Source organism: Babylonia areolata, chromosome 18 (genome assembly GCF_041734735.1).
Source record: "Babylonia areolata isolate BAREFJ2019XMU chromosome 18, ASM4173473v1, whole genome shotgun sequence".
Taxonomy (NCBI): domain Eukaryota; kingdom Metazoa; phylum Mollusca; class Gastropoda; order Neogastropoda; family Buccinidae; genus Babylonia; species Babylonia areolata.
The window spans coordinates 42,639,474-42,664,045 of NC_134893.1; the positions used below are offsets into that span (position 1 = coordinate 42,639,474).

The following is a 24,572-nucleotide window of genomic DNA, read 5'->3' on the forward strand; positions in this document are numbered from 1 at the left end:
CCAACCCCCCACACATATATGCAAAGATATATATATAATATATACGTTCCAATATCCTGTTGCTCCCACAGTGTAGGCATGCATACACTCACATACCTCATCCTCTACCCCACCTCCTCCCTGCATCCCCACCTCCCCCCCCCCCCACACACACACACACACACACATGCACAGAACTCTCCTGACACTTGTGTACACTTACACTCTCACGCATGCACAAACGCACTCAAAAACACAGACCCACACATACATTAGGCCCAGCCTTCCTAGGCTCAGCCCTAGACACAGTGGATATGACTTCATTGCCCAGTGGTCGTAAAGGGCTCTGGGACCTTAAGTTTTCAACCTTTAACAGAGTTTAACATACAATAAAGTTGTAGCTTATCTTATTCTACCCTTTTCTTATTGTAGCCCGTCTTATCTCTTACCTCACCTTACCTTACCATATTTTACCTTACCTTCTAAACCTTAAACAAAGGGAATCAAACTCCACATATACACAGCCCTGTCTGATCATTCGTCTTAGTCATTCAGATGAGACAGTAAACTGAGGTCTCATGTGCAACTTGCACATTGCCCACTGAAAAACAACTCATGGCAACAAAAGTGTCCTCTGGGAAAATTCTGTAGAAGAGATCCACTCTGATAGGTACATAAATGTTATATGCTTGCACTCAAAGCCTTGCTGGGGCATTGCATTTGATAGGTACATGAATATTAGATGCATGCACTCAAAGCCTGGCTAGCATGTTGCATTTGATAGGCACATGAATATTATATGCATGCACCCAAAGCTTGGCTAGCTAATTGCATTATGCCACTGTCAGGCATCTGCCTGGATGATGTGGTTTTGCATATTGATTAGTTGGAACGCAGTGACACCTGAAACTCTCTTCCACTTACTACTACATGTGGAGTGTTGGCCTAGAGGTAATGCGTCCGCATAGGAAGCAAGGGAATCTCAGCACACTGGTTTGAATCCCATAGTCACCAGTATTTTCTCCCCTTCCACTAGACCTTGAGTGGTGGTCTGGATGCTAGTCATTCGGATGAGATGATAAACCAAGGCCCCATGTGCAGCATGCGCTTAGCACATGTAAAAGAACCCAGGGCAACAAAAGAGTTGTCCGTGGCAAATTCTGTAAAGAATCCACTTCAATAGAAAAACAAATGAAATTGCAGGCAGAAAAAAATATACAAAAAAAAACATGGGTGGCGCTCTCTGTGTAGTGACATGCTTTCCCTGGGCGGAATTTCACACAGAGAAATCTGTTGCGACAAAAACAGTAATACAATACAATACAGTACAGTACAGAAACACTTCTCTCTCATTCTCTGATATATCTGTGACCTTGGCATTTTCCTCAATTCCATGCAGTATCACAGTCTTTCACATCAGCAAGACCTGTCATTGTGTCAAGCAGCCAACTTTGAACTCAGACAGATCAGTTACATACGCCTCTACCTCACACTCGACGCAACCAAAACACTAGTTAGTTCATGCATACTCTTTAGATTAGACTGTTGGAACTCTGCATGATTGTGAGTTGAGGACTGAGTGTGTTTCGTATGCATGTGTGTGGATTGTAAAGAGCTTCGTGCAGTGAGGAAAGCGCTGATGAATGTCCAGTTATCATTATTATCAATACAATACAATACAATACAATACAATACAATACTATGATTCCAGCTTCAAAAGCAAGCCGCTGGTGGTGCCAGCCAGGACGCCAGAGCCTCTGTTCCGGGGCAGCTCGATGTCGTCGGTGGTGGACCTGCACGGGGGGGACCTGGACCCACTGGTGGACCTGCTGCAGCAGGAGGACCTGGTCTTCGTCATGTACTACGCCCCCTGGTGTGCCAAGTCCCATGCCCTCTCCGCCCAGTTCTCCACTGCTGCCAAGTTCATGGAGGGCCAGGTCAGGGGTGGTGGTGGTGTTTCCATGTTGGAATGTGACACAGATACTTACATTGCGCCTATGCTCAGTCAGAGACCAACTCCAAACTGTCTACAAACTCAGGGTCATTTCTTTACACAAACAGGCTGCCTACATGGGTAGAGCCCACTGACGGCTGCCACTGGGTGCTCATCATTCGTTTCCTGTGTCATTCAATCAGATTTCAGGCGCACACACAAAATGTAATATTTTACATGTATTCGACCATTTTGCCTATTTACCCCACCATGTAGGCAGCCATACTACATATTCGGGGATGTGCATGCTGGTATGTTCTTGTTTCCATAACCCACGGAACACCGACATGGATTACAGGATCTTAAACATGGGAACATGGGTATTTGATCTTCTGCACGCGTGTACACAGGAAGGGGGCTCAGGCACTCGCAGATCTGCACATAATGTTGACCTGGGAGATCGGGGGGAAAATGTGGGGAGCGTGGAGGGCAGGGGGGGAAGGGAAGGGTAAGGTTTATGATTTGTGTGTGTGTGCGTGGTGTGTCCATGTGTATAATGTGTGAGTGTGCTAATTCCCAGACCCCCACCTCACAATGACAATGTCTCCATGTCTGCAAAGTTTATGGAAGGGTATGTGAATAAGAGTGTTTTGAAAGTTGAATTTAGGGGTTGTGTGTGTTGTTTTAATTGTATGTATGTATGTAGTGTTTGTGTGTGTATCTGTGTGTGTAGCGTGTGTGTTTGTACAGTGTGTGTGGGCAAGCATAAAGTGTTTGTGTAGTGTGTTTTATAGTATTTGTGTTGTGTGTGAAAGAGATCTTCAGTTTAACATCTATTCACTAGAAGTGTTATTAGACGGAAAGAAGAGAGGGAGTGGGTGAAAGAGATGGAATGCTTCTGAATATTAGTGTAGGAAAGTGTTAATGCATGTTTTAGAGGAAATGAAAATAGTTTATTTTAGAAATAAGAAGTATAAAGAGATTGTGGTGTGTAATAATTGAGGTGTCTTATGAGGGAAATTAGGTGTATGCATATCAACAAGTATTAACTTGGAACATCAACAATATTAACTTACAGTGATGTAAATATAGCTAACGACATCAATTAAAATACATCAAAGGAGGATGCCAACTGGACTGGAAACTACACATTTACCCACACACACCACACACACACACACACACACACACACACAAACACAAACACTACACACATACGATTAAAACAACACACAGAACCACCAATTTTTAAACTTCAAAACACACTTATTCACATACCCTCCCATAAACCTTGCAGACGTGGAGATGTGTGTGTGTGTGTGTCTATGTGTGTGTGTACTATGTGTGAGTGTGCCAATTCCCACACCCTCACCTGGTAGTTCCCCACTCCAGCCAAGTTTATGGAGGACAGGTGAATGGGTTTGTTGTTTCGAAGTTGGAACGTAGTTGTTTTGTATGTGCAGGGGGTGGTAAGTATGTGTGTGATTATGTTTGTCAATGTTACGTCCTTGTGTTGTCTGTGTGTGTATACATGCATATGTATATCATTATATATATGTGCAGAGTTTTTAGTCCCACAAATGTGGGTTTGACTTTCAGTGGTATTGTATCTCAATCCTTATTTTCTGTGTTATTTTCTTTTTCCCTGAAACTTTTCAGTTTTTTTTTCTTTTGTCTCTCTGTCTCTTTTTTGACTCAGAACTCAGAACATTTCTTAATCCTTTAATGAAAAACGTTTTGAGTTCTGTCTGTCTGTCACCCTCTCTCTCTCTCTCACTTTTTATTTTCCTTTTTAATCTTAACAATATTATGATTTTGTTGTTGTTGTTCTTTGTTGTTGATTTTCTTTTCACTCTTAGCAATGTGTCAATTTCTCTGTAAACCATCGTTATTCTTTTCTTCATACATTGTCCCCCATGCCAAAGGATAGTATTGTCAATGGCAATCTGTGTCCGTGTCTCACTCTCTTGTTCTTCTTTGTTTTCTGGGGTTTTTTTTTATATACAAAACAAGTTTGGGCTATGTAACATATTACGGCTACTGAAGCTGGTATGTCATGTAATGTTTTTTCTGACTGTGGTATAATCAGATGTTTATGTAATGTTTCTTGTTTGTTTTGTCATGTAATTTGTATTATTGTAACCTTTTTTTCTTCTTGTAATGCTTCCTGAGCTCTTGGAAGGAAAGGTGGTGCGTAAATTATTATCATTATTGTTGCTATTACTGTTACTGTTGTTATTATTATGGCATCATTATTATTGTCATTATTATTTGTGCTGACGAAAGTGAGTCCCGGTGGGTGTGCAGGTGAGGTTTGTGGCGGTGAATTGCTGGTACCCCGAGGGCCCGTGCCGCAAACAGTACAAGTTTCTGCTGTTCCCTGTCTTCTTTGCTTACCACAAGAACAACGATGGCTACAGATACATGGGTAAGTAGGGGGAAGTGTGTGTGTGTGTGTGTGTGTGTGTGTGTGTACCTTAATTTGTGTAAACTTTGTTAAGGTACTCGGCTTAAGCTTATTTGTATTTTATTTTATTTTTGTTTGTTTATTTATCTATCTATTCAGATTTTTCTGTTTTTGATGTTATTTGTGTTTTTGCACATGTCGAACAGTGAGTTTTTTCCCTGCACATAGACAGTAAACCAGTGTTCATTCTTGAGTCTTTTTGAGCTGATCTGGTTCTTTCAGTTTGACAGTATGTGCGTACATGTAGTTAATTGTATTATTTAGAGACACTTATTTCTCTACGAGATGATAATGGTATTCTGATTAAGAGGACTCTTGTTCAGACCTCAAAAAATTAAACTTATGACACACAGAGATTCCAGCATATACGTATGATTGTGCTATGAAGTTGTAGTTTTTTAAAAGCAACGTATTTCTGAATATGAACATTTTTTGTCAGTATTTGTATTCATTACATTTACTTTCATATAAAACTAAAGACTTTTATTTTAAGTTACAAATGAAAGCGTTTCAGGTGCACTTCTACATAGTGGAATGAAATAGATAATGATGTGAAACACAAGTGAAGTAAAGTAAAATATAAAATATGACATCATTTATCCTTTTCCTTGACGTCATTGGAAATTCCAGATTCCAAGAATATATACATTGCTAGCAATGAATAGTATCCAGTTAAGTACTTGACTTCTTGGTGATCTGAAGATAAAACGAAACAAACATGAAACGAATTCATTTATACTTTTGTCTGCTTTTTAACAGGCTGTTTTATCTGTCAGTTGTTAATTGATAGTTTACAAAACGAAAGTTCAAAAGCTTCAATCTTTTTCATTTAGAAATCAAATTGAAATCTAGAAACAAAAAACAACAAACACACACAAAAAACAAAACAAAACACAAAACAACTGAAACTTAAGAATTGAAAAGTGTCCAGACACAAAGAATGGTATATTTTTTTCTAATTTTTTGTTCTTTGGGGAATTGAAAACTGTCCGGACATGAAGTACAGTCTGTGTATTATATATTTATGAATTTTATTCTTTGTTGAATGTGACAGGCATTGAGAGAGCCGAGTTCATGGTGAAGTTTCTGGAAGACCTGCAGTATCCTCTGAGTCTGCTGCGTGACTCCAGTGAAGTGCAGAACTTTGTCACACAGCATGATGTGAGTGGTCTGTGTCTTTGTCTGTCTGTGTATGTGTGGGTGTGCACGTGTGTGTGTGTGCATTTGTCTGTGTGTGCATGTACGTGTGTGTGTTGGTGTGTGTGTGTGCACATGTGTGTGCATGCTGCTTCACACATGCCACTTGAGCACTGAGCTTGGATATACTACTACTAATAATAATGATGATCATAATAATAGATACTTGTTCAGCACTTTCCTTCCTAACAGGGAGCCCCCACACACACACACACAGTCACTTACAAAAGAAAGAAAAATAATCATTAAACTCTAAGGTGATTGTTCAACATATTGTGTGTTTTTTGTTTTGTTTTGTTTTTGTGTCAGTTTTTTGTTTTGTTTTGTTTTTGTTTTGTTTTGCCTTTCAAGACGACACATGTGATATGTTGCAGACCGTGGTGGTGGGATACTTTGATTTCAACAGTTCCCCACAGCCCCCAGGCTTTCAGCAGTTTTTCTATGCTTCCATGCGAGTTGTAGAACATGGTGAGTTATCCATTTGTTAATACTGATAATAATGATAAGAAGAAGAAAGATGGTAATAACAATAGTAATAATAATGATGATAATATTAATTAGTGTTATTATTATTTTTGTTATTTTGTAGATGGATAATAATAATAAAAGTGTACACTTATGTTGTGCTCTTTCTTGCTAAGAGCTCAGGGCGATTTACATGAAAGAAAATATTAGAAATTATGTGAATCATTCATGACCACTCTTTCTCAAAACCCCTCCCTCCCATCTCCACTCTCCCCCCCCCCCCCCCTCCCCCCTCTTCATGCATCCAAAGTGAGCTGACATGGATGGTGTTGGAGAAGAAGGAAGCTGTGAGTGTGAGTGCTTATAGATAGGTTTTTAAAAGATGAGTTTTTAGTGATGAGCGAAAAGCAGAGATTGAATCAGATGCACGGATATGATGAGGAAGGTTGTTCCAGATATGAGCAGCAGCAAAGAAGAAAGAACGTTCACCATAGGTTCTTGTAGTGACATGAGGAAGTTCCAAAAGGTAACAGTCAGAGGAAGAGCGGAGATTTCTTGAGGGAGTGTAAACACTGATACGTTCAGAAAAATATGTGGGTCTTGCCAAAGATGCTCATTTGTACTGCAGAATGTAAAAAAACCGACTGTGTAAAACATGTGGAATTTCAAACACAAAACAAAAATGTATAGCCAAAAGCCACAGACATCAAGCCCAATGCTCAGACACCAGTTTATGGTCAGAGACACCCAAAATAATGACACAGTACACAACACACATAATACACGATTATCACCCATCACAATACCGAAGTGATGCAGATTCCATGTCACTATACTTAACACCAATATCACAGACCTGCCTGCTGGAATGTTTTTTGCATATTTCATATGCAGTTTTTCAATTGAGTGCGATGATGCTCAACACTGGATAAAGATATGCCGCCAGTATCAAGGAGGTGTGAAAGCTTGTGGACTGATCTGTACACGCTACACCACATCTGTTTAAAAACAAAGTAAGAAAAAGAAGAAAAAAATGGAGCATAAACCCAATGCACTGATCAGGCCCTGAGAGTGTTGTGTCAGTGTGTGTGTCAGTGTATTTGGAATTTTTGAAAGTACGTACATATTTCCTTTTATTTTCATTTCTTCAGCTAAGATTTTTCAGGGCGTACAGGTCTGTAGGACTTTTAAAAAAGCGATAATAGTATGAGGGTTCTGAATAAATTTGTGAGGATGCTGTCTTCAAGGATCGGGTAGAAGCAGCTCTAGAATGAACAGAATTTGCAATACAAACTTGTTAAGAACTCTGGAAGCAGGGATGGGGGAAGAGGGGACGGGGGGTTGTCAGTTAGTGTGCACGATCTGTTTGTGTAGAATGAAAGAAAAAAAACTTTGAAATTTTGTCTGAGCATGGTTAGAATAATGCATAAATTTTTTTTTTTGTTTTTCTTTTTTCTTAAAAAAAAAAATCTTTTATTTGTTTAATCAGCCAAATTAATGTGCTTTTTAGATTTAAAAAAAAAAAAAAAAAAAAAAAGAGCCCAAAAGGTAAAATATATTCACTTACTTATTTATCTTGTATATTTCACTGCCATGTTTCTGTGTGAGAAATGCTCCCGAGCACCAGATAATTTAGCCTACCTGCTCCAAGTCACACGATTCGGTTTGTCTCGGTACAACACAGTGGACCTGTTCACTTTAAACTTAGTCAAGTGGCGGAGGTTATTCATTGTTGTATTGCACAGGAAAGTTGGCTGCAGCTGTCAAACTTTGTTACAATGCGAAAAACAGTCCTTTTTGCACAACCCCTCAGTGTCGACTAAAGTTGCCTCTCGCTGTGAACTGTCTAGTTGACTAAAGTCACCTTTTGCATCCAAACAGTTAATTGTTTTAATTCATTGTATGTTGTTTAACACAATTCTCTCAAGACCTTGTTCAAAGCGGATGTGGGTGTTGCGAATATTATTCAGTCCGCATGCTTTGATGCCTCCTTGAAACCAAATTTGAAACTGCTTTCAACTGACAGCTTTGTGGGTGACACTGAAACTGCTTTCAACTAACAGCTTTGTGGGTGACACTGAAACTGCTTTCAACTAACAGCTTTGTGGGTGACACTGAAACTGCTTTCAACTAACAGCTTTGTGAGTGACACTGAAACTACTTTCAACTAACAGCTTTGTGGGTGACACTGAAACTACTTTCAACTAACAGCTTTGTGGGTGACACTGAAACTACTTTCAACTAACAGCTTTGTGAGTGACACTGAAACTACTTTCAACTAACAGCTTTGTGGGTGACACTGAAACTACTTTCAACTAACAGCTTTGTGGGTGACACTGAAACTGCTTTGTGGGTGACACTGAAACTGCTTTGTGGGTGACACTGAAACTGCTTTGTCACCAGGGACACTGAAACTGCTTTCAACTGACAGCTTTGTGGGTGACACTGAAACTGCTTTCAACTGACAGCTTTGTGGGTGACACTGAAACTGCTTTCAACTGACAGCTTTGTGGGTGACACTGAAACTACTTTCAAATAACAGCTTTGTGGATGACACTGAAACTGCTTTGTGGGTGACACTGAAACTGCTTTCAACTGACAGCTTTGTGGTTGACACTGAAACTGCTTTCAACTGACAGCTTTGTGGGTGACACTGAAACTGCTTTCAAATAACAGCTTTGTGGGTGACACTGAAACTGCTTTCAACTGACAGCTTTGTGGGTGACACTGAAACTGCTTTCAAATAACAGCTTTGTTGATGACACTGAAACTGCTTTCAAATAACAGCTTTGTTGATGACACTGAAACTGCTTTCAAATAACAGTTTTGTTGATGACACTGAAACTGCTTTCAAATAACAGTTTTGTTGATGACACTGAAACTGCTTTCAAATAACAGCTTTGTTGATGACACTGAAACTGCTTTCAAATAACAGTTTTGTTGATGACACTGAAACTGCTTTCAAATAACAGTTTTGTTGATGACACTGAAACTGCTTTCAACTAACAGATTTGTGGGTGACACTGAAACTGCTTTCAAATAACAGCTTTGTTGATGACACTGAAACTGCTTTCAACTGACAGCTTTGTGGGTGACACTGAAACTGCTTTGTGGGTGACACTGAAACTGTTTTCAACTTACAGCTTTGTTGATGACACTGAAACTGCTTTCAACTGACAGCTTTGTGGGTGACACTGAAACTGCTTTCAACTAACAGCTTTGTGGGTGACACTGAAACTGCTTTCAACTTACAGCTTTGTGGGTGACACTGAAACTGTTTTCAACTGACAGCTTTGTGGGTGACACTGAAACTGCTTTCAACTAACAGCTTTGTGGGTGACACTGAAACTGCTTTGTGGGTGACACTGAAACTGCTTCATCTAACAGCTTTATGGATGACACTGAAACTGCTTTGTGGGTGACACTGAAACTGCTTTGTGGGTGACACTGAAACTGCTTTGTGGGTGACACTGAAACTGCTTTGTGGGTGACACTGAAACTGCTTCATCTAACAGCTTTATGGATGACACTGAAACTGCTTTCAACTAACAGCTTTATGGGTGACACTACACTGTGGGCAGATCCTTATCAGCCGATCAAGTTCGGCATTGTCTCAGATCCTGCCCTTGCTGCCCTCTACCACATGAAGCAACTGTCTGATATTGTGCATCTCAGGATCAACAATTCCACTTTGGTATGGTTTGTGTGTGTGTGTGTGTGTGTGTGTGAGTGCTTGTATTTGTGTTTTGTTTTATGTTTGTGTGTGTGTGCCTGAGCATGTGTGTGCGTGTGCATGTTAAGATTTTTGTCATATTGGAATATCTTAAAGTTGTATGCACATGAACATAAATATCAAATGTCAGTTTCCAGGAGTTGCCAAAGTACTGATCCATATATGCTACATCACATATGCTAATACAAACAAAATAAAGAAATGAAAAACTTTTTTAAGAAAAGCCTCTTATTTAAATAGTATAAAATGATAAATGAATGAAAGTGTTGACTACAGGAATGAGTGAAAGGATTTGGAACGGATGTGGTTTACAACACGAAACACAATGAAACAAAGCTCTTTCTGCTTCCTTGTGTAGTAGGTTCCTGTGTACATCTGGTACTGTCCTGTCTCTTTTTTGGAAGTTCAGGTGATACATGAGATATGTTTGTGTTTTATTCATTGTGTCTCATTGAATTACTTGTATTTCATCTTTATTAGAATGAGAATCAGTGTCATAAAGATGTGAACATGTACACTGTGTGTACATGTATAATATAGGTAGGTATGACATGTTTTGGTGTTGTTGTTTTTTTCTTTCTTTTTTTCAAATGCAGGGTCTGTTCACTAGTGTGTATGGGTAACATATCATAGGAGTCATGATTGTGACAAGCAAGTACTGTTTTTCAGTATCAGATGATTACGATAACAGTTTGAATGTATTTCAAACAGAAATCAGTTGTGCATTAGTGAATATGTTGCAGATAAACAAGTTATTTATTTTTGTTTGTATCATTCCAACTTCTATGTGTGTGTGTGTGTGTGTCTCAAGGCCTGATCAGTGCATTTTGGATTATGCGAAGTTGGTGTTTTTTTTGTGTTTTTTTCTTCCTCTTCTTTTTCTTCTGCTTCTTCATCTTCTGTGTCTGCATCTTCGTTCTTCTGTCTGTCTTTCTTTTATTTTTTTTTAAGCAGATGTGGTGTAGCACGTATGAATCAGTCTGCGCACTTTCACACATCCTTGAAACTGAAACAGGAAAGTGTGCAGGTTGAAGAAATGATGTGTAGTGATTTTGATGGTGACCTGTGTCTCCTTCCTACAGAGGTTTCCTTGGCCAAACAACATCACCTCCTCAAACATAGTGAAGTGGGTGTTTGCAGGCAGACATCAGGTGGGATGTGTGTGTGTGTTGTGTGTCATGTGTGTGTGTCTGTGTGTGTGTCTGTGTGTTCTTGGCTTTGTGTATTTTCACTTTTAAGTGATGTTGTGTGTGTGTGTGTGTGTGTGTGTGTGCTGATTTTGTGTCTTTTAGTGATGTGAAAAATGTTTGTGTGTGCTTGTGTGTGTGTGTGTGTGTGTTGTTCGTTCTTTAGTTTAACGTCTTTTCACTGTAAATGGTATTAGATGTGTGTGTGTTTGTGTTCTTGATTTTGTATATTTTCACTTTCAAGTGGTGTTGCATGCATGTTTGTGTGTGTGTGTGTGTGTGTGTTGAATTTTTTCACGCATAAGTGATGTTACATGTGTGTGTGTGAGAGAGAGAGAGAGAGTGTGTGTGTTAGTGGCTTTAGAATCCAACAGTGATATATTGTGTTGAGGATATGTCACACACAGGGGTGCTCATTTTTAGGTTTCTGCCTCGGTTTTTTATGAATGGCCAAGTTACTTTCCTTGTTTATAGTGAGACTTCTAGCAATGTGCCTTGAAAGTTTTAATGGAAGGCACAAAATAATTAAAGTATGATTATTATTGTTATCTTTAAAAAAAAAAAATGTTTTCTTTAGGTTAAGATGGAAGGGCGAATGTACTCACTTCAATCGTATTATAAGAAAAACAAGTCAGGTAATTAAAAGGAAAAGAGTTGAACCAGTCTGTTCATTTGAACCGAATTTGAAGCATTCAGAATGTTGGTTGCAATACAATTCTTTTGTATATTCTTAATCTTTATATATTACATATTCTTTCAGAGGGAACAAGAATCAGTATATTAGAAATAAAAGAAAAGAAGAGAAACATAGTTCATAATTACTGGTTTCTTTCAGGCTTGAAACACTTTTGTGTTGTTTGGAGATGGGGTTGACATGGTTGAAAAAAATGTTTGTGATATTGTAGGTTTGTTGACTTCAAAACGTTTGTGTAAGCACCCCATCACAAAAATATTATCATGAAATGTGTACACATGAATGCACTTTCTATTGTAAAATAAACAATTTTTGGTGTGTGTATCTGTGTGTGTGTATGAATGTGTGTGTTATGATTTTATGTTTATGTGTGAGTGTGTGTATGTGTGTGTGTGTGTTATGTTTGTGTATATGTGTGTGTGCATATATGTATGTGTGTGTGTGTGCTTGTATGCAGTTACCTGTACGGTGGGTGGTGCCCCTTGGATTGAAGAGCCTGACACTGTCAAGGGAGATCAACAAGGGTCCTGCCATCATCATGTTCCACAGAGTTGTTCCCCTTTCTCCAGCCAGCTACTCGTTCTCTGTGGTAAGGTTTGCAGGGAGGAAAGAGGGCCAGGATCGTACATATATCCCATTTTTCTCTGTGTTGTATTTAACTCATACTACTCCAGGTACAAGTTAACTCGTACCATGATTACTTCCCCTGTGGACCAGTAATGAGTATTCTTGTACCACCACACTATGCTAATTTCGTTTATTTGTGCTTGTGTCATTTCGCATTCTAAACTGAACTGTTTATAGATTCCAGAAGCATGGAAGCAAAGCTTTGCTCAACTGTTGAAATCAACACTTCTTCATCTGTTTTTGCCATTTTATTGAACCACCCTGGGTTTTTTTTCTGCAGTGGTCTCATGTAGTGTTGGTCCAGGGGAGTTGTAGCAGGCATATATCTGTGGGATAGAATGAGTTAATAACGTAAATCATTGAGGTGAATATGCATGATGTTAGTATCTGTTTTGATGTCTGCAAGGTTGTGTTGTCATTTTTGTGATTGAACACATTTTGCACATCCTTTTTTTTTTTCATTGTACAGCGAGATTGAGCATGTTTTACATGGTAAGGCATGATATAGATTAACTTGAAATTATGGTTTAAAGTATTAAAAGTAAATTATTATTATTCTTATTAGTGTTAAAATTTTATTATTATTATTGAAGTTTTAAATCATTATTTTAATTGTTATTACTGTTTTAATGATTATTATTATCAGAATTAAATGATTATCATCATTATTAGTATTGAAATCAAATGATTGTTATTTTTATCTGTATTACTTACTGTTTGTCTCTGCATCTCTTGATTCTTACTCTAGCCATTTCTCCCAACTTTGACTGGAAAATCAGACTGAGCATCTTATTTGGATGAAACGATAAACTGAGGTCCAATGTGCAGCATGCACTTGGCACACTGAAAAAAAGCCTATAGCAATGAAACTGTTGTCCCCTGGAAAAATTTCTGCAGAAGAAATCCATTCTAATAGGAACACAAATATAGATATATATGCATACACTTAAGGGTTGACTTGCGCATCAGGTTACGCTGCTGCCAGGCATATGCCTGGCAGATGTGGTGTAGAGTTTATTGATTTGTCTGAGTGAAGCAATGCATTGTATTGTATTGTATTGTATCGTATTGTATTTTATTGTATTACCAGTGCTTTTTTTGTAACATCACATTTCTTTGTATGAAATTTGGGCTGTTGTCCCCAGGGAGAGGTCGTCACTACATGGTGGGCGCCACCCTTTTTCCTTTTTTGCTTTTTCAGGCTGCAGATTTATTTGTTTTCCTATCAAAGTGGATTTTTCTATGGAACATTGCCAGGGACAACCCTTATGTTGTGGTGTGTTCTTTTACAAGCGCTAAATGCATGCTGCACATGGGACCTTGATTTATCGTCTCATCTGAATAACTGGCATCCAGACCACCACCACTTGAGGTCTAGTGGAGGGGGAGAAAATACTGGCGACTGTGGTACTCAGACCAGTGCGCTCAGATTCTCTCTCTTCTTAGGTGGATGTGTTACCTCTAGGCCAGCGCTCCACTTGAGAAACTTAAACTGAACTGTCTGCAAGAAACTGAAACTGGGTCATCTGTGCTGGCAGTTCAAAGAACTGGCGCTGCGCTACCACCAGTGCTCCGGGGACCATGCAGGGCAGGCGACAGTGTTCCGCTGGTGGTCTCTGTCTCTGCGCCACACGCTGGGCCACGTCAACGCCCTGCAGACCTGCCAGCAGCACCAGGCTGGCACGCCCACCAGGACCCACACCACCCACACGCACACCCGCAAGTGCTGCATCTCCACAGCCACAGAGTGCGGGAGCTGCCTCCCTGAGGCCAGGTTCAACATCTGTGAGATCTGTCAGCACCACTCCGGTGCTCAGCGCGGCGGTCTGTCCGTGTGCTCTTTCCAGCCCGGCGAGAGTTGGCGGTGGTTTGATTCTGGGCCCTTTTCTTCTTCTTCTTCCTCTTCTTCTTCGCAGCAGCAGCAGCATCTTCCAGCCAACTCCTGCCTCAACTCCATCTCCAGCTATGATGTTTCCTCCCACACATCCGTCTGCTGCAAGTGGTGCCACAAGAACATCTCCTACTCAGAGTTTCTGACTGCCCCGTTCTACACGCCATTCCGGGAGGCGCAGCAGGCCTCAGCAGGGGGCCAGAGGAGGCCCACAGACCGCTACGTGTTGGACAGCTTGGAGAGGCTGCCCCGGAGGCTGTGCGAGCGGCTAGCATTCCAGAAAAGCCAGGGCGTGTTTCCCAGCACCGTGGTGACTGACGTCGGTCGCTCCAAGCTGCCGGAGGAGTTCACGGGGCACGGGTGTCGGGCGAACCGCTCGCTGACCTTTCTGTCGGTGGACGCCCAGAGCCACTGGATGTTCGCCCAGAGGCTGGGGCTGAATGTGTCGCAGGCTGGCCTGGCTCCTGTCATTGTGCTGTTTGACAAAGAGGTACGTGTGTGTCACTGTTGTTGTGCTGTTTGACAAAGAGGTACATGTGTGTCACTGTTGTTGTGCTGTTTGACAAAGAGGTACATGTGTGTCACTGTTGTTGTGCTGTTTGACAAAGAGGTATATGTGTCTTGTGGAAGAAAGTGTCCTTGCTATGATGTTTGTAGTTTTTGACAAAGAGGTACGCGTGTCTTGTGGAAGAAAGTGTCCTTGCTATGATGTTTGTAGTTTCTGACAAAGAGGTACGTGTGTCACTGTCATTGTGCTGTTTGACAAAGAGGTATGTGTGTCACTGTCATTGTGCTGTTTGACAAAGAGGTAGGTGTGTGTCACTGTCATTGTGCTGTTTGACAGAGAGGTACGTGTGTCACTGTCATTGTGCTGTTTGATAAAGAGATTTGTGTCTTGTGGAAAAAAGTGTTCTTGCTATGATGTTGGTAGTTTTTGACAATGAAGTATATCTGTCATGGAATAATAGAATAAAGTGTTCTTAAGGCAATGTTCAAAATCTGTGGGGGTGGGGTGGGGGGGTAAGTAGGTAACCCATTCAACTCGCAGCCTTCATAAGCCTTCATAAGCTTCCCTACCATACTGATGGTTGGGAAACGCTGAAAATATTATGAAATTGACCGGTATTTCCTCCAAAGTAGCATGTGTGGTTCGCTTAGCTTGCAGTTTATGCCAGTCTAGGAACATGGAAAAATGTTTAATGAAATGGTTTTCAGTGCTCTAGCATTGCTAGGATGCAGAGTTGAATGAATTACACATTTGAGGGAAAAGGGCTCAGTTCTGTTTATTTGTTTCATCCATTTGAAATATATATAGTAGAACAGTGTTCCCACAAAGCATTCTTTTTTCTTCTTTTTTGATTTTTTTTTTTTATGCCTTTGTGTCAGGATCAATTATAAGGAGAATCTTGGGGATTAAAACTGCTTGAAACAATAAATGAATAAGATGTAGAGAGTACATTTGATATATAATGATAATAATGATACATGCAGTGATCCACAATCAGCAAGATGAATGTATACCATTTGACAGTGTTACCTTTTTGATAGAGTGTGGTGAAGCAGAATCCTTCTCTTGCAAAAAAAAAAAAAAGTACTGTTGATCTGTGATTGCCACAGTTTTTTTGGTTTTTTTGTTTGGTTTTTTGTTTTGTTTTGTTTTGTTTTTTTCTTCTTTTTTTTTCTTTTTTTTCTGTTTGTTTTGTTTAGGAATTAGGAGATTTTGGTTTGGGGAATGGGAAGTAAAAATAATGTTTTTTTGCTTTATTTTGTTTCTCTATGACATGAGTCACGTAGGCAGTGAATGTGTCTCTCTTCATCACTATTTGTATCTGTGTGTCTCCAGACTCATTGCTAACATAGGTCAAATTAGATGATAAAACATCCCTATAAATCAGAATGCACCTGCTGTCTGCAGGGGGCTGTGCTGTGTGTCTGTCAAATAACATCTGTCACATTGCGTTACACAAGTGACACATTCTGTGTTGCACACATTCATTCAAGCAGTATCATGAATAACCACTGGTCATTGCAGTACTGTAACAGAAGGCTTTGTTTCACAATATTCTTCGAATCAAAGACCAAGCGTGGCAACATGATATAGTGATAATGGCAGGCCTGCATGGACTTGGTGAAGTGATAGAACTGACAGGCCTGGAAACTTAACCCCTGACACAGTGATAGGCTTGGTTGAGAAGAGCTTGAAGGATGTGTCTCTGTATATAGAGAATGAAGAGGTCAAATTCCCACCTGAGGGTGACTGTTGTCAAAATGGGTATTCCTATTTGGGTGACCAGGCATATCTAGGCACATGCCTCATAAATTTGTTTTGATCAGCTAGCATCTGTAATAAAATATACCTTGCACTGTAATGTAAAAACCAGTTTATCGAAAAAAAAAGAGGGCGCTAGCCAGCGGGACAAAGGGGAGGTTACCTACTTCCGGGAGGTTATCGGCCATAGTTTCGTTTTCTCCGCATAGACGGATAGTAGTTTGCACAGGACAGGAATGTCAGACCCCTGCCGGTGCCTGCACTAGCTGGGTCACGGTAAGTATGTTATTTAAACGTAATTTTAGATAGAAAATTTCCTTTATTTGATACTTCTCACCATGAGGGCTTAATCCTTAAAAACCAAACATATTCCATTTTATTTTAATGGTGGCCTTATTGACTATTTTCACAAGAGTCAATGTGTAAAAGTCGCACATTAACCACCAAATAAAGGTTAAAATCGGGTCCCTGGTACCATAGTTTTGTTACAGAAGAGCCAACAAGGAAGCAGCAAAAGGCAAAAACATTAAGGCAACTGACCTTCAGTGAACCTGAAGCTGAAGTACTATGCCGGAGGTAGGTAGATAGATGGATAGATAGATAGATCTATAGACAGTCACAGATACACAGATAGGTAATTAGTGTCTGTACATTAACAACCCGGTACATATATTCATGGTAACTCTACATATATGCTGCATATATGTGCAGCAACAACGCTATCATAGCACCTGGCAGGGTATGGGATCATGCTACAACACTTGCAGCTATTTCCTGACAGGCATGTTCCGTCATCTAAATCAGCCAGATTCTCATCTGTTTGTGTCGCTCTCTTTTCTTTCGTTCTCCTTGCCCTTCCCCACTCACACCCCCACACCCCCCATTGTCCTTCAAGCTTCTGGAAGAAGGTTGAGAGACTGAGTTGTCAACGGACAGTGTATTGTAATTTACAGCCATTGGTTGCTTTGCTGCGTTACAGAAAGAGGAGCAGCATATTTTACATGACAAGTTTTCCCGAGAGAGCACAGGTGAGTGGTCAGCTCGCTCTCTCTCTCTCTCTCTCTCTCTCTCTCTCTCTTCTGTGTTGGAGTGTTGGTGACGAGGTCACTTTGTCGTCCACATTGTGTGTCTGTGTGTGTGGAGAACAGAGTGAACTTTTGTCTGTTCAGTCATATCTGATTATTTGATCAAATATTTTTTGTACAGTTTATGTAACAAACATTGGCAAATGTGCACAATAGATTTAGGCATAACATGTGCTCAGTCTTACACACACACACACACATAGTGACATACATAGACATCCACATGCACAAGTACATCAACATGCATATGCATGTATGAATAGACATTTGTATGGTATTACCGTCTTGTCCCAAATTCTGATTTATTTATGTATTTTATTTTTATCATACTCTGCTCTTATAGCTAATGGTTAAACCATAGTGTCTGTAGAAGAATCGGTTAGGTGTTGGACTTCTTTTTGTATATGTGTGTGTGTGTGTGTGTGTTAAAATATAACCCAACATACAAAAGATTCTCTGAACCTTGCCAGATGCAAAGAAAAACTTAATTTTACTTTCTCTTCTTCTTCTCTTTTTTGTTGTCATTTATTATAAATTTGCTTTATTAGAATTCTGTAATACAGCTTTGCAACTGTTGTTTCCAGAGACTTGGAGATCATTAGTGAATTTTTGTGCATGGGTGTATGTATGTATGTGTTATGTGAGTGTGAGCTCATGCATATTTTGCTGAAAAAAACTGATTCACTGTGATTAAGTATTGGCATTCAGTTGTGACGTGTAATATAGAACTTTATAAGTTTCTGCTTGTATTAGAGGCCACCAGGTTGTTTTTCTTTTTTTCAAGGATAACTCTTTTATTTCAAGTGATTGCATGTTTTACATTATGTTGGTGTTGAATTTAATTCTGCAGTGTCCAGTGAAATTTATGTTGATGTTGAACTCAGTTCCAAAGTGTGCTGCAACATCTGTATTGGTGTTGAATCTAGTTCCTCAGTGTGCAGCAAAATTTACGTTAGTATTGAATGTACTTCCACAATATCTTGTGAAATTTATGTTAGCATTGAATTTAGTTCCACGGTGTCTAGTTAAGTTAATGTGAATTTCTCACTGTCAAGCGGAATTTATGTTGGTGTTGAATTAGTTGGACAGTGTACGTATGTACAGCGAAAGTTGGTGTTGAATAACTTAGCTCCACAGGCAGTGTCCAGCCAGTTGAACTGAGCAGAGAATAATGAAACGCTGGTCTCTCATCTCACAGCCATGTTCATTCTGAACTTCACACGCGGTGCTCTGAGGCAGGACTTACGCTCTCTGCCCCCTGCGCGACATGCGGGCTGTGGTTCAGGCCCCTCCCTGTGTGTGACAGAGCTCACCACACAGACACTGCACTCCGCCCTGGATCAGCCTCAGGTAGACCACAGTCGGTGTGTGTGTGTGTGTGTGTGTGTATTTGTTTGTGTGTGTGTTGTGTGTGCATGTGTTCATTCTTTTGTTTGACGTCTATCCACAATTGTGATTTTAGTCGAAAATCCATCACCTTCCCCACCCCACCATTGCCTTAAATCATCACTACTTTCCCTGTTCCTCTCTCTCCTCAATAAGCATAAAAAAGAATATAGATAAAATAAAAGAAAAACTAACTAGTTAATCAATAAAATTACAACAAAGAGCCATTCGGGCTCCTGGTTAAACTCTGAACTATTTCAAACACAAGTTGAATGTGTGTTTGTGTGTGTGTGTAAGGTGGCAGAGGGAGAGAGAAGATAGGTGAAAGAGGGTAAAGAGGTAGAGAAAGAGAGGATAGAGTGCAAGATGAAATTGTGTGTGTGTGTAAGGTGGCAGAGGGAGAGAGAAGATAGGTGAAAGAGGGTAGAGAAAGAGAGGATAGAGTGCAAGATGAAATTGTGTGTGTGTGTGTGTGTGTGTGTAAGGTGGCAGAGGGAGAGAGAAGATAGGTGAAAGAGGGTAGAGAGGTAGAGAAAGATAGGATAGAGTGCAAGATGAAATTGTGTGTGTGGGGGTGTGTGTAAGGTGGCAGAGGGAGAGAGAAGATAGGTGAAAGAGGGTAGAGAAAGAGAGGATAGAGTGCAAGATGATGATGATGTGTGTGTGTGTGTGTGTGTTAATACATCATGTCAGTGAGCTCTGTCTTATAATATATGTGTATATGTATTCATGAGAATGTAACTGGGTCCATGCAGGTATACCAGTCCAACCATGTATTGACTGTAATGTACATCTATAAAATCTGTCGTTGTGAACAGTGCAGAATGTGGGAAAGCAGAAGTGGTGGGTGTTCAGATATGTACATGTGTGTGTGTTTGAGTGTGTGTGTGTTTGTGTGTGTCTGAATGCATGTGTGTGTAGGGTGGGGGGGGGAGTAGAAAAGTATGTGTGTTTGTGTGTGCATGTGTGTATGCGTACTTTATAATGCCCTGCGGCAAGGAGAGAGGGTGAAGAAACAGGAGGTGTTGTTTTGATTGACAGGACCTGGTGCTGCTGGTGTATGCGGGTTGGTGTGGGTTCTGCACCGCCCTCAGCCATGTCTTCCTGCACCTAGCGCACTACTTCCACACTTCCGCCAACATCACATTTGCCAGGTGTGTGTAAAATGATGTCAAGATGATAACAGCACACACACCCCCGCCAACATCACTTTTGCACCCCCACCAACATCACTTTTGCGAGGCGTGTGTAAAATGTCATGATAATAACAACTCACACACGCCTCTGCCAACATCACTTTTACCAGGTGTGCTTAAATGATGTCATGCTGATAACAACGCACACACTTTTGGTTACACACCATCCGCCAACATCACTTTTGCCAAGTGTGTGTAAAATGATGTCTGATAATAACAACACACACACCTCCATCAACATCACTTTTGCCAGGTGTATGAAAAATGATGTCATGCTGATAACAACACACACTATCGGCCACACACCATCCACCAAGCTGTCTAGATGAATGATGAGTGCCGAGTGGCAGCAGTCATTCGGCTCTACCCAGGTAGGCAGCCTGTTGTGTTAATCACTCCTTTGTTTGTAAAGCGCTTAGAGCTTGGTATCCAACCGAGGATAGGCGCTGTATAAGTCTTCATATCATCACCTTTTGCAAGGACATGAGCAGATTCTGCCTGGAGGAAAAAATGAAACAAATTACAGTTTAAGTGGGCAGTGGAATAGATAACTGCTTTTTTACACCAAGGGCAAAAAAGAAAATAAAGAAGGGAAAAAAAAAAGAAAGGAGAGAAAATGAACCTTCCCCCAAACACATGCACTCAGAAAGGAAAAATAAAAGTCAGCCTTACACAGATACGTATGAAAATAAAAGGTATAAATGAAAGCATGCACTTGATTTATTTATGTACAAAAACGGTCTGTTGTTATAAAACTTTACATGAAGAGAAAACAAAGAGAGGGAGAGACAGTCAGAGAAAGAGACACACTGAGACAGACAGATAGAGCAGCTGAAAGTGATAATACAGTGAAATTGATTTTTCACCATGATATTTAATCATGATCAGTACGTTTTAGGATAACGAAAGATTTATCAGGTATTTTGTGTCAGTTAGATTTCAGTTTATGAAAATTTTGTCTTCTTCAGTTAGTTCTGTTAAGATAATAATGAAGAAACTCACCTCTGGTCATATAGCCGACAATGATAACCATCCCAGTGTCAGTTTCAGTTTCTCTAAAGGAGGAATCACTGCGTTCAGTCAAATCCATATATGCTACACCACATCTGCAAGGCAGATTCCTAACAGCAGCATAACCCAACACGCTGGTCAGGCCTCGATTGCATGCACATATATATTTGTGTACCTATCAGAGTGGATTTCTTCTACAGAATTTTGCCAGAGGACTACACTTAAGTAACTGTAGGTTCTTTTTCAGTGCACCATGTGCCTGCTGCACACTTGACCTCAGTATATCGCCTAATTCAAATGACTAGACATTAAGTTTGATTTTCCAGTCAAACTTGGGAGAAAGGGCAAGAATGGGATTCAAGGTCTAGAGTCGACTGGAGGGAGCAGAGGAAGTGGAGGAGGCGGCGGGTTGGCGTTGTTGTAGAGGGCCCAGAGTGTCAGCGAATCGATTGCGATCGCGCCTTAATTTTAGCACGATCGCCCAATTGAACTACATAATTATGTGACCTGGTTGGAGACATAATTTGACAAAAAACAAGAACGCCAGAGAATCGACAGACAGGCAGAAAATACAAAAAAAAAACTTAGCCGTATGAAGAGCACAGGAACAGGAGTCATGATGGCTGCCGGAAAAAGAGGGCGCTAGCCAGCGGGACAAAGAGGAGGTTACCTACTTCCGGGAGGTTATCGGCCGTAGTTGCTTTCGTTTTCTCCGCATAGGCGGATAGTAGTTTGCACAGGACAGGAATGTCAGACCCCTGGCGGAGTCTGCACTAGTTGGGTCACGGTAAGTATGTTATTTAAACGTAATTTTAGATAGAAAATTTCCTTTCAAATCCATAGCCTGTATTGGCAGATAGATGTTTTAAACATTCTGCCACCTTCTCACCTTCATCCCAGGAAAGTGAGGTGAGGGGACACATTTAACACTATATGCTGACACCACCAGAAAGACGGACAACTTCTTAAGATGGTCAGTGAAAATACCAGTGTTTATGCTGGGTGTCTAAAGTCTGTGTTTCCGCTTCATGATTGATTGATTGTTGTGCAGAATAAATGGAGATACCAATGACCTCCCCTGGGAGTTCACCATGGAGTCTTACCCCAGCATCATATTTTTCCCTGCACACAGGTAAGTTAGAGTGTGTTTTGAAGAAAGAACCATTTTTTCCCCCTATTTTTAAGCCAAAGTTTGTGTTGACAGACAAAGTGTTTCAAAAAAAAAAAAAAAAGAATTAGAATTTTGTTAAAGATTACCACATGCACTCACACATGTATGCACACACACACACACACACACACACACACACACACACACACACACATACACACACACACAACACACACACACACACATACACATACACACACATATACACACACACAACACGCACACACACACGCACACACAGCACACCGCACACGCACACGCAAGTTGTGTTGTATTATCAAAAATGATATATGACAATGCAGTAATACAGTACAACACTGTGACACATGACACCACACCAAACCATACCACAATACAATACAACACAACACAACACAGCACAACACAACACAGTTATCTGGATGGTGTTATGATGATGATGACGATAATGATAATGATGATGATTCATTATTACGACAACAATGATGATTATAATGATGATGATTACTATGATTATTATAATGATGCTGCTGATGATGATGATCACAATAGCGTTGATGATGATAACGACAAAACAATGACAATGATGATTATAATGATGCTGATGGTGACGATGATGACCAGGATGGTGATGATCATTACAATAACTTTGATGATGATAATGACAAAACAACGACAGTGATGACAAAGACGATTATCATGATGCTGATGGTGACGATGATGATCATCATCACAATTACGTTGGTGATCTTAACGACAAAAAAAAACAACAAATGACAATGATGATGACAGGGAAGCGGACAGCGTGGCATTCCCGGACACGGTGGCGCCATCGCTGCCCAACCTGATCCGCTTCGTGCTGCAGCACACGACCTTCACCACCCGCCTCCACCTGGCCACAGATGTCTGCAGCGCCCCCTGCCTGCGAGACAACCTTGACCTTGCTGCACACGCCCTCAGGTCTCTCCGCCAGAGGCTGCGGCGCCTGACCGTGCGTCGGAACCTGATGCTGAGGGGGGCATCGGCCGGCTCTGGGTATCTGGCGGCTGCAGAGGAGATCTTGAGGAAGAGGGAGGAGGAAGTGAGGGGGGAGGTGAAGGACGTAAAGGCGCTGCTTGAGTGGTTGGAGCGGAGCCAGGGTGGTGAGGAGGCAGTGGGGGGCAGGGGTAGGGGTAGGAGGGGTGGTGGTCTGGATCCGGAAGAGATGAGGAGAAGACTCCTCCTGCTGCTGCAGGACAAGATGGGGCGGAAGGATTCCTCATCATTGTCGTCATCGTCGTCGTCATTAGGGGGGGTTGAGGGTGAGGATGGGGGCAGATGATGATGGTTGTGGTGGGTGGATTGAGGGAGTGGAGGTTTGAGAGAGTTGCGATGCGTGTGGGTGTTGGGGTGGGGGTGTGGGAATATGGTTTTGATTTTGTTTTCTTTTATCTCTCTCTCTCTCTCTCTCTCTCTCTCTCTCTCTCTCTCTCTTCTAATTGTGAGTGTGTGTGTGTTTAAGAGTTGCATTGATTTCTGAAGGGACCACATTGATATTGTGTGTAGAAATCCAGTCTTCAGACTTTGATTGTATGGTAAATCCTTTGTTTCTCTCCAGAATGATTGGTTGACAAAATAAAAAGAAAACCTGCTCAATTCTTTTTTTCTTTTTTCTTTTTCATCCCACATCAAAGGTGAAGATATTGACAGAAAAGAGAAAATCGATCAGTGGCTTTGAAATCTTTAAGCAATTAATTGGTTCAGAGTAGTAACTCAGTGTGTGTGTGTGTGTGTGAAAGAGAAAGAATAAGAAATGTTAGGCACATTTCCAGTCAGATTAAAGATTTATTGTACATGAGTTAGCAAAAAGTCTCTTCCTGCAGAAGTTCACCAGTTCTCACCAGCTATCAGTGAATGAAGATGATGATATGGATACTTATACTGCACTTATCCTCGGTCGGAGACAGAATATTTTACACAACAGGTTGCCTACCAGGTTAGAGCTGACTGACAGCTACCACTGAGCACTCGTGATTTGTTTCCTGTGTCATTCAATCAGGTTTCAGTCACGCACACATACACACTCATATGGATATGTAACATTTTATACCGTTTTGTTTACCCCGCCAGGTAGGCAGCCATACTCCAAATTTAGGGGGTGTGCGTGTTGGGTATGTTCTTGTTTCCATACATGAATTACAGGATCTTTAACATGTGTATTTGATCTTCTGGGTGCTTATACACCAGATACTAACAAAAGTCTTTCCAGCCAGGTCTTGCAGCTTTGCGCTGATCGTCCCTTTGAAGGAACCTTTACCTCCGT

The 24,572-nt window shown here is 40.8% G+C and overlaps 1 protein-coding gene across 1 annotated transcript in view; it reads left to right on the forward strand.

The window, feature by feature from the left end:
* LOC143291996 (thioredoxin domain-containing protein 11-like) overlaps window positions 1-23,625 on the forward strand; it is a 26,491-nt gene extending 2,866 nt beyond the window's left edge. Inside the window, exons 2-14 of the mRNA XM_076602152.1 lie at window positions 1,691-1,916; window positions 4,220-4,340; window positions 5,434-5,540; window positions 5,951-6,044; window positions 9,623-9,735; window positions 10,857-10,925; window positions 12,113-12,244; window positions 13,821-14,663; window positions 17,422-17,470; window positions 18,726-18,877; window positions 19,955-20,067; window positions 22,172-22,252; window positions 23,063-23,625. Of these exons, the coding sequence (XP_076458267.1) occupies window positions 1,691-1,916; window positions 4,220-4,340; window positions 5,434-5,540; window positions 5,951-6,044; window positions 9,623-9,735; window positions 10,857-10,925; window positions 12,113-12,244; window positions 13,821-14,663; window positions 17,422-17,470; window positions 18,726-18,877; window positions 19,955-20,067; window positions 22,172-22,252; window positions 23,063-23,591 (2,629 nt within the window). The 3' untranslated portion in view covers window positions 23,592-23,625. The remainder of the gene's footprint in view (window positions 1-1,690; window positions 1,917-4,219; window positions 4,341-5,433; window positions 5,541-5,950; window positions 6,045-9,622; window positions 9,736-10,856; window positions 10,926-12,112; window positions 12,245-13,820; window positions 14,664-17,421; window positions 17,471-18,725; window positions 18,878-19,954; window positions 20,068-22,171; window positions 22,253-23,062) is intronic.
* Window positions 23,626-24,572: the final 947 nt, after the last annotated feature.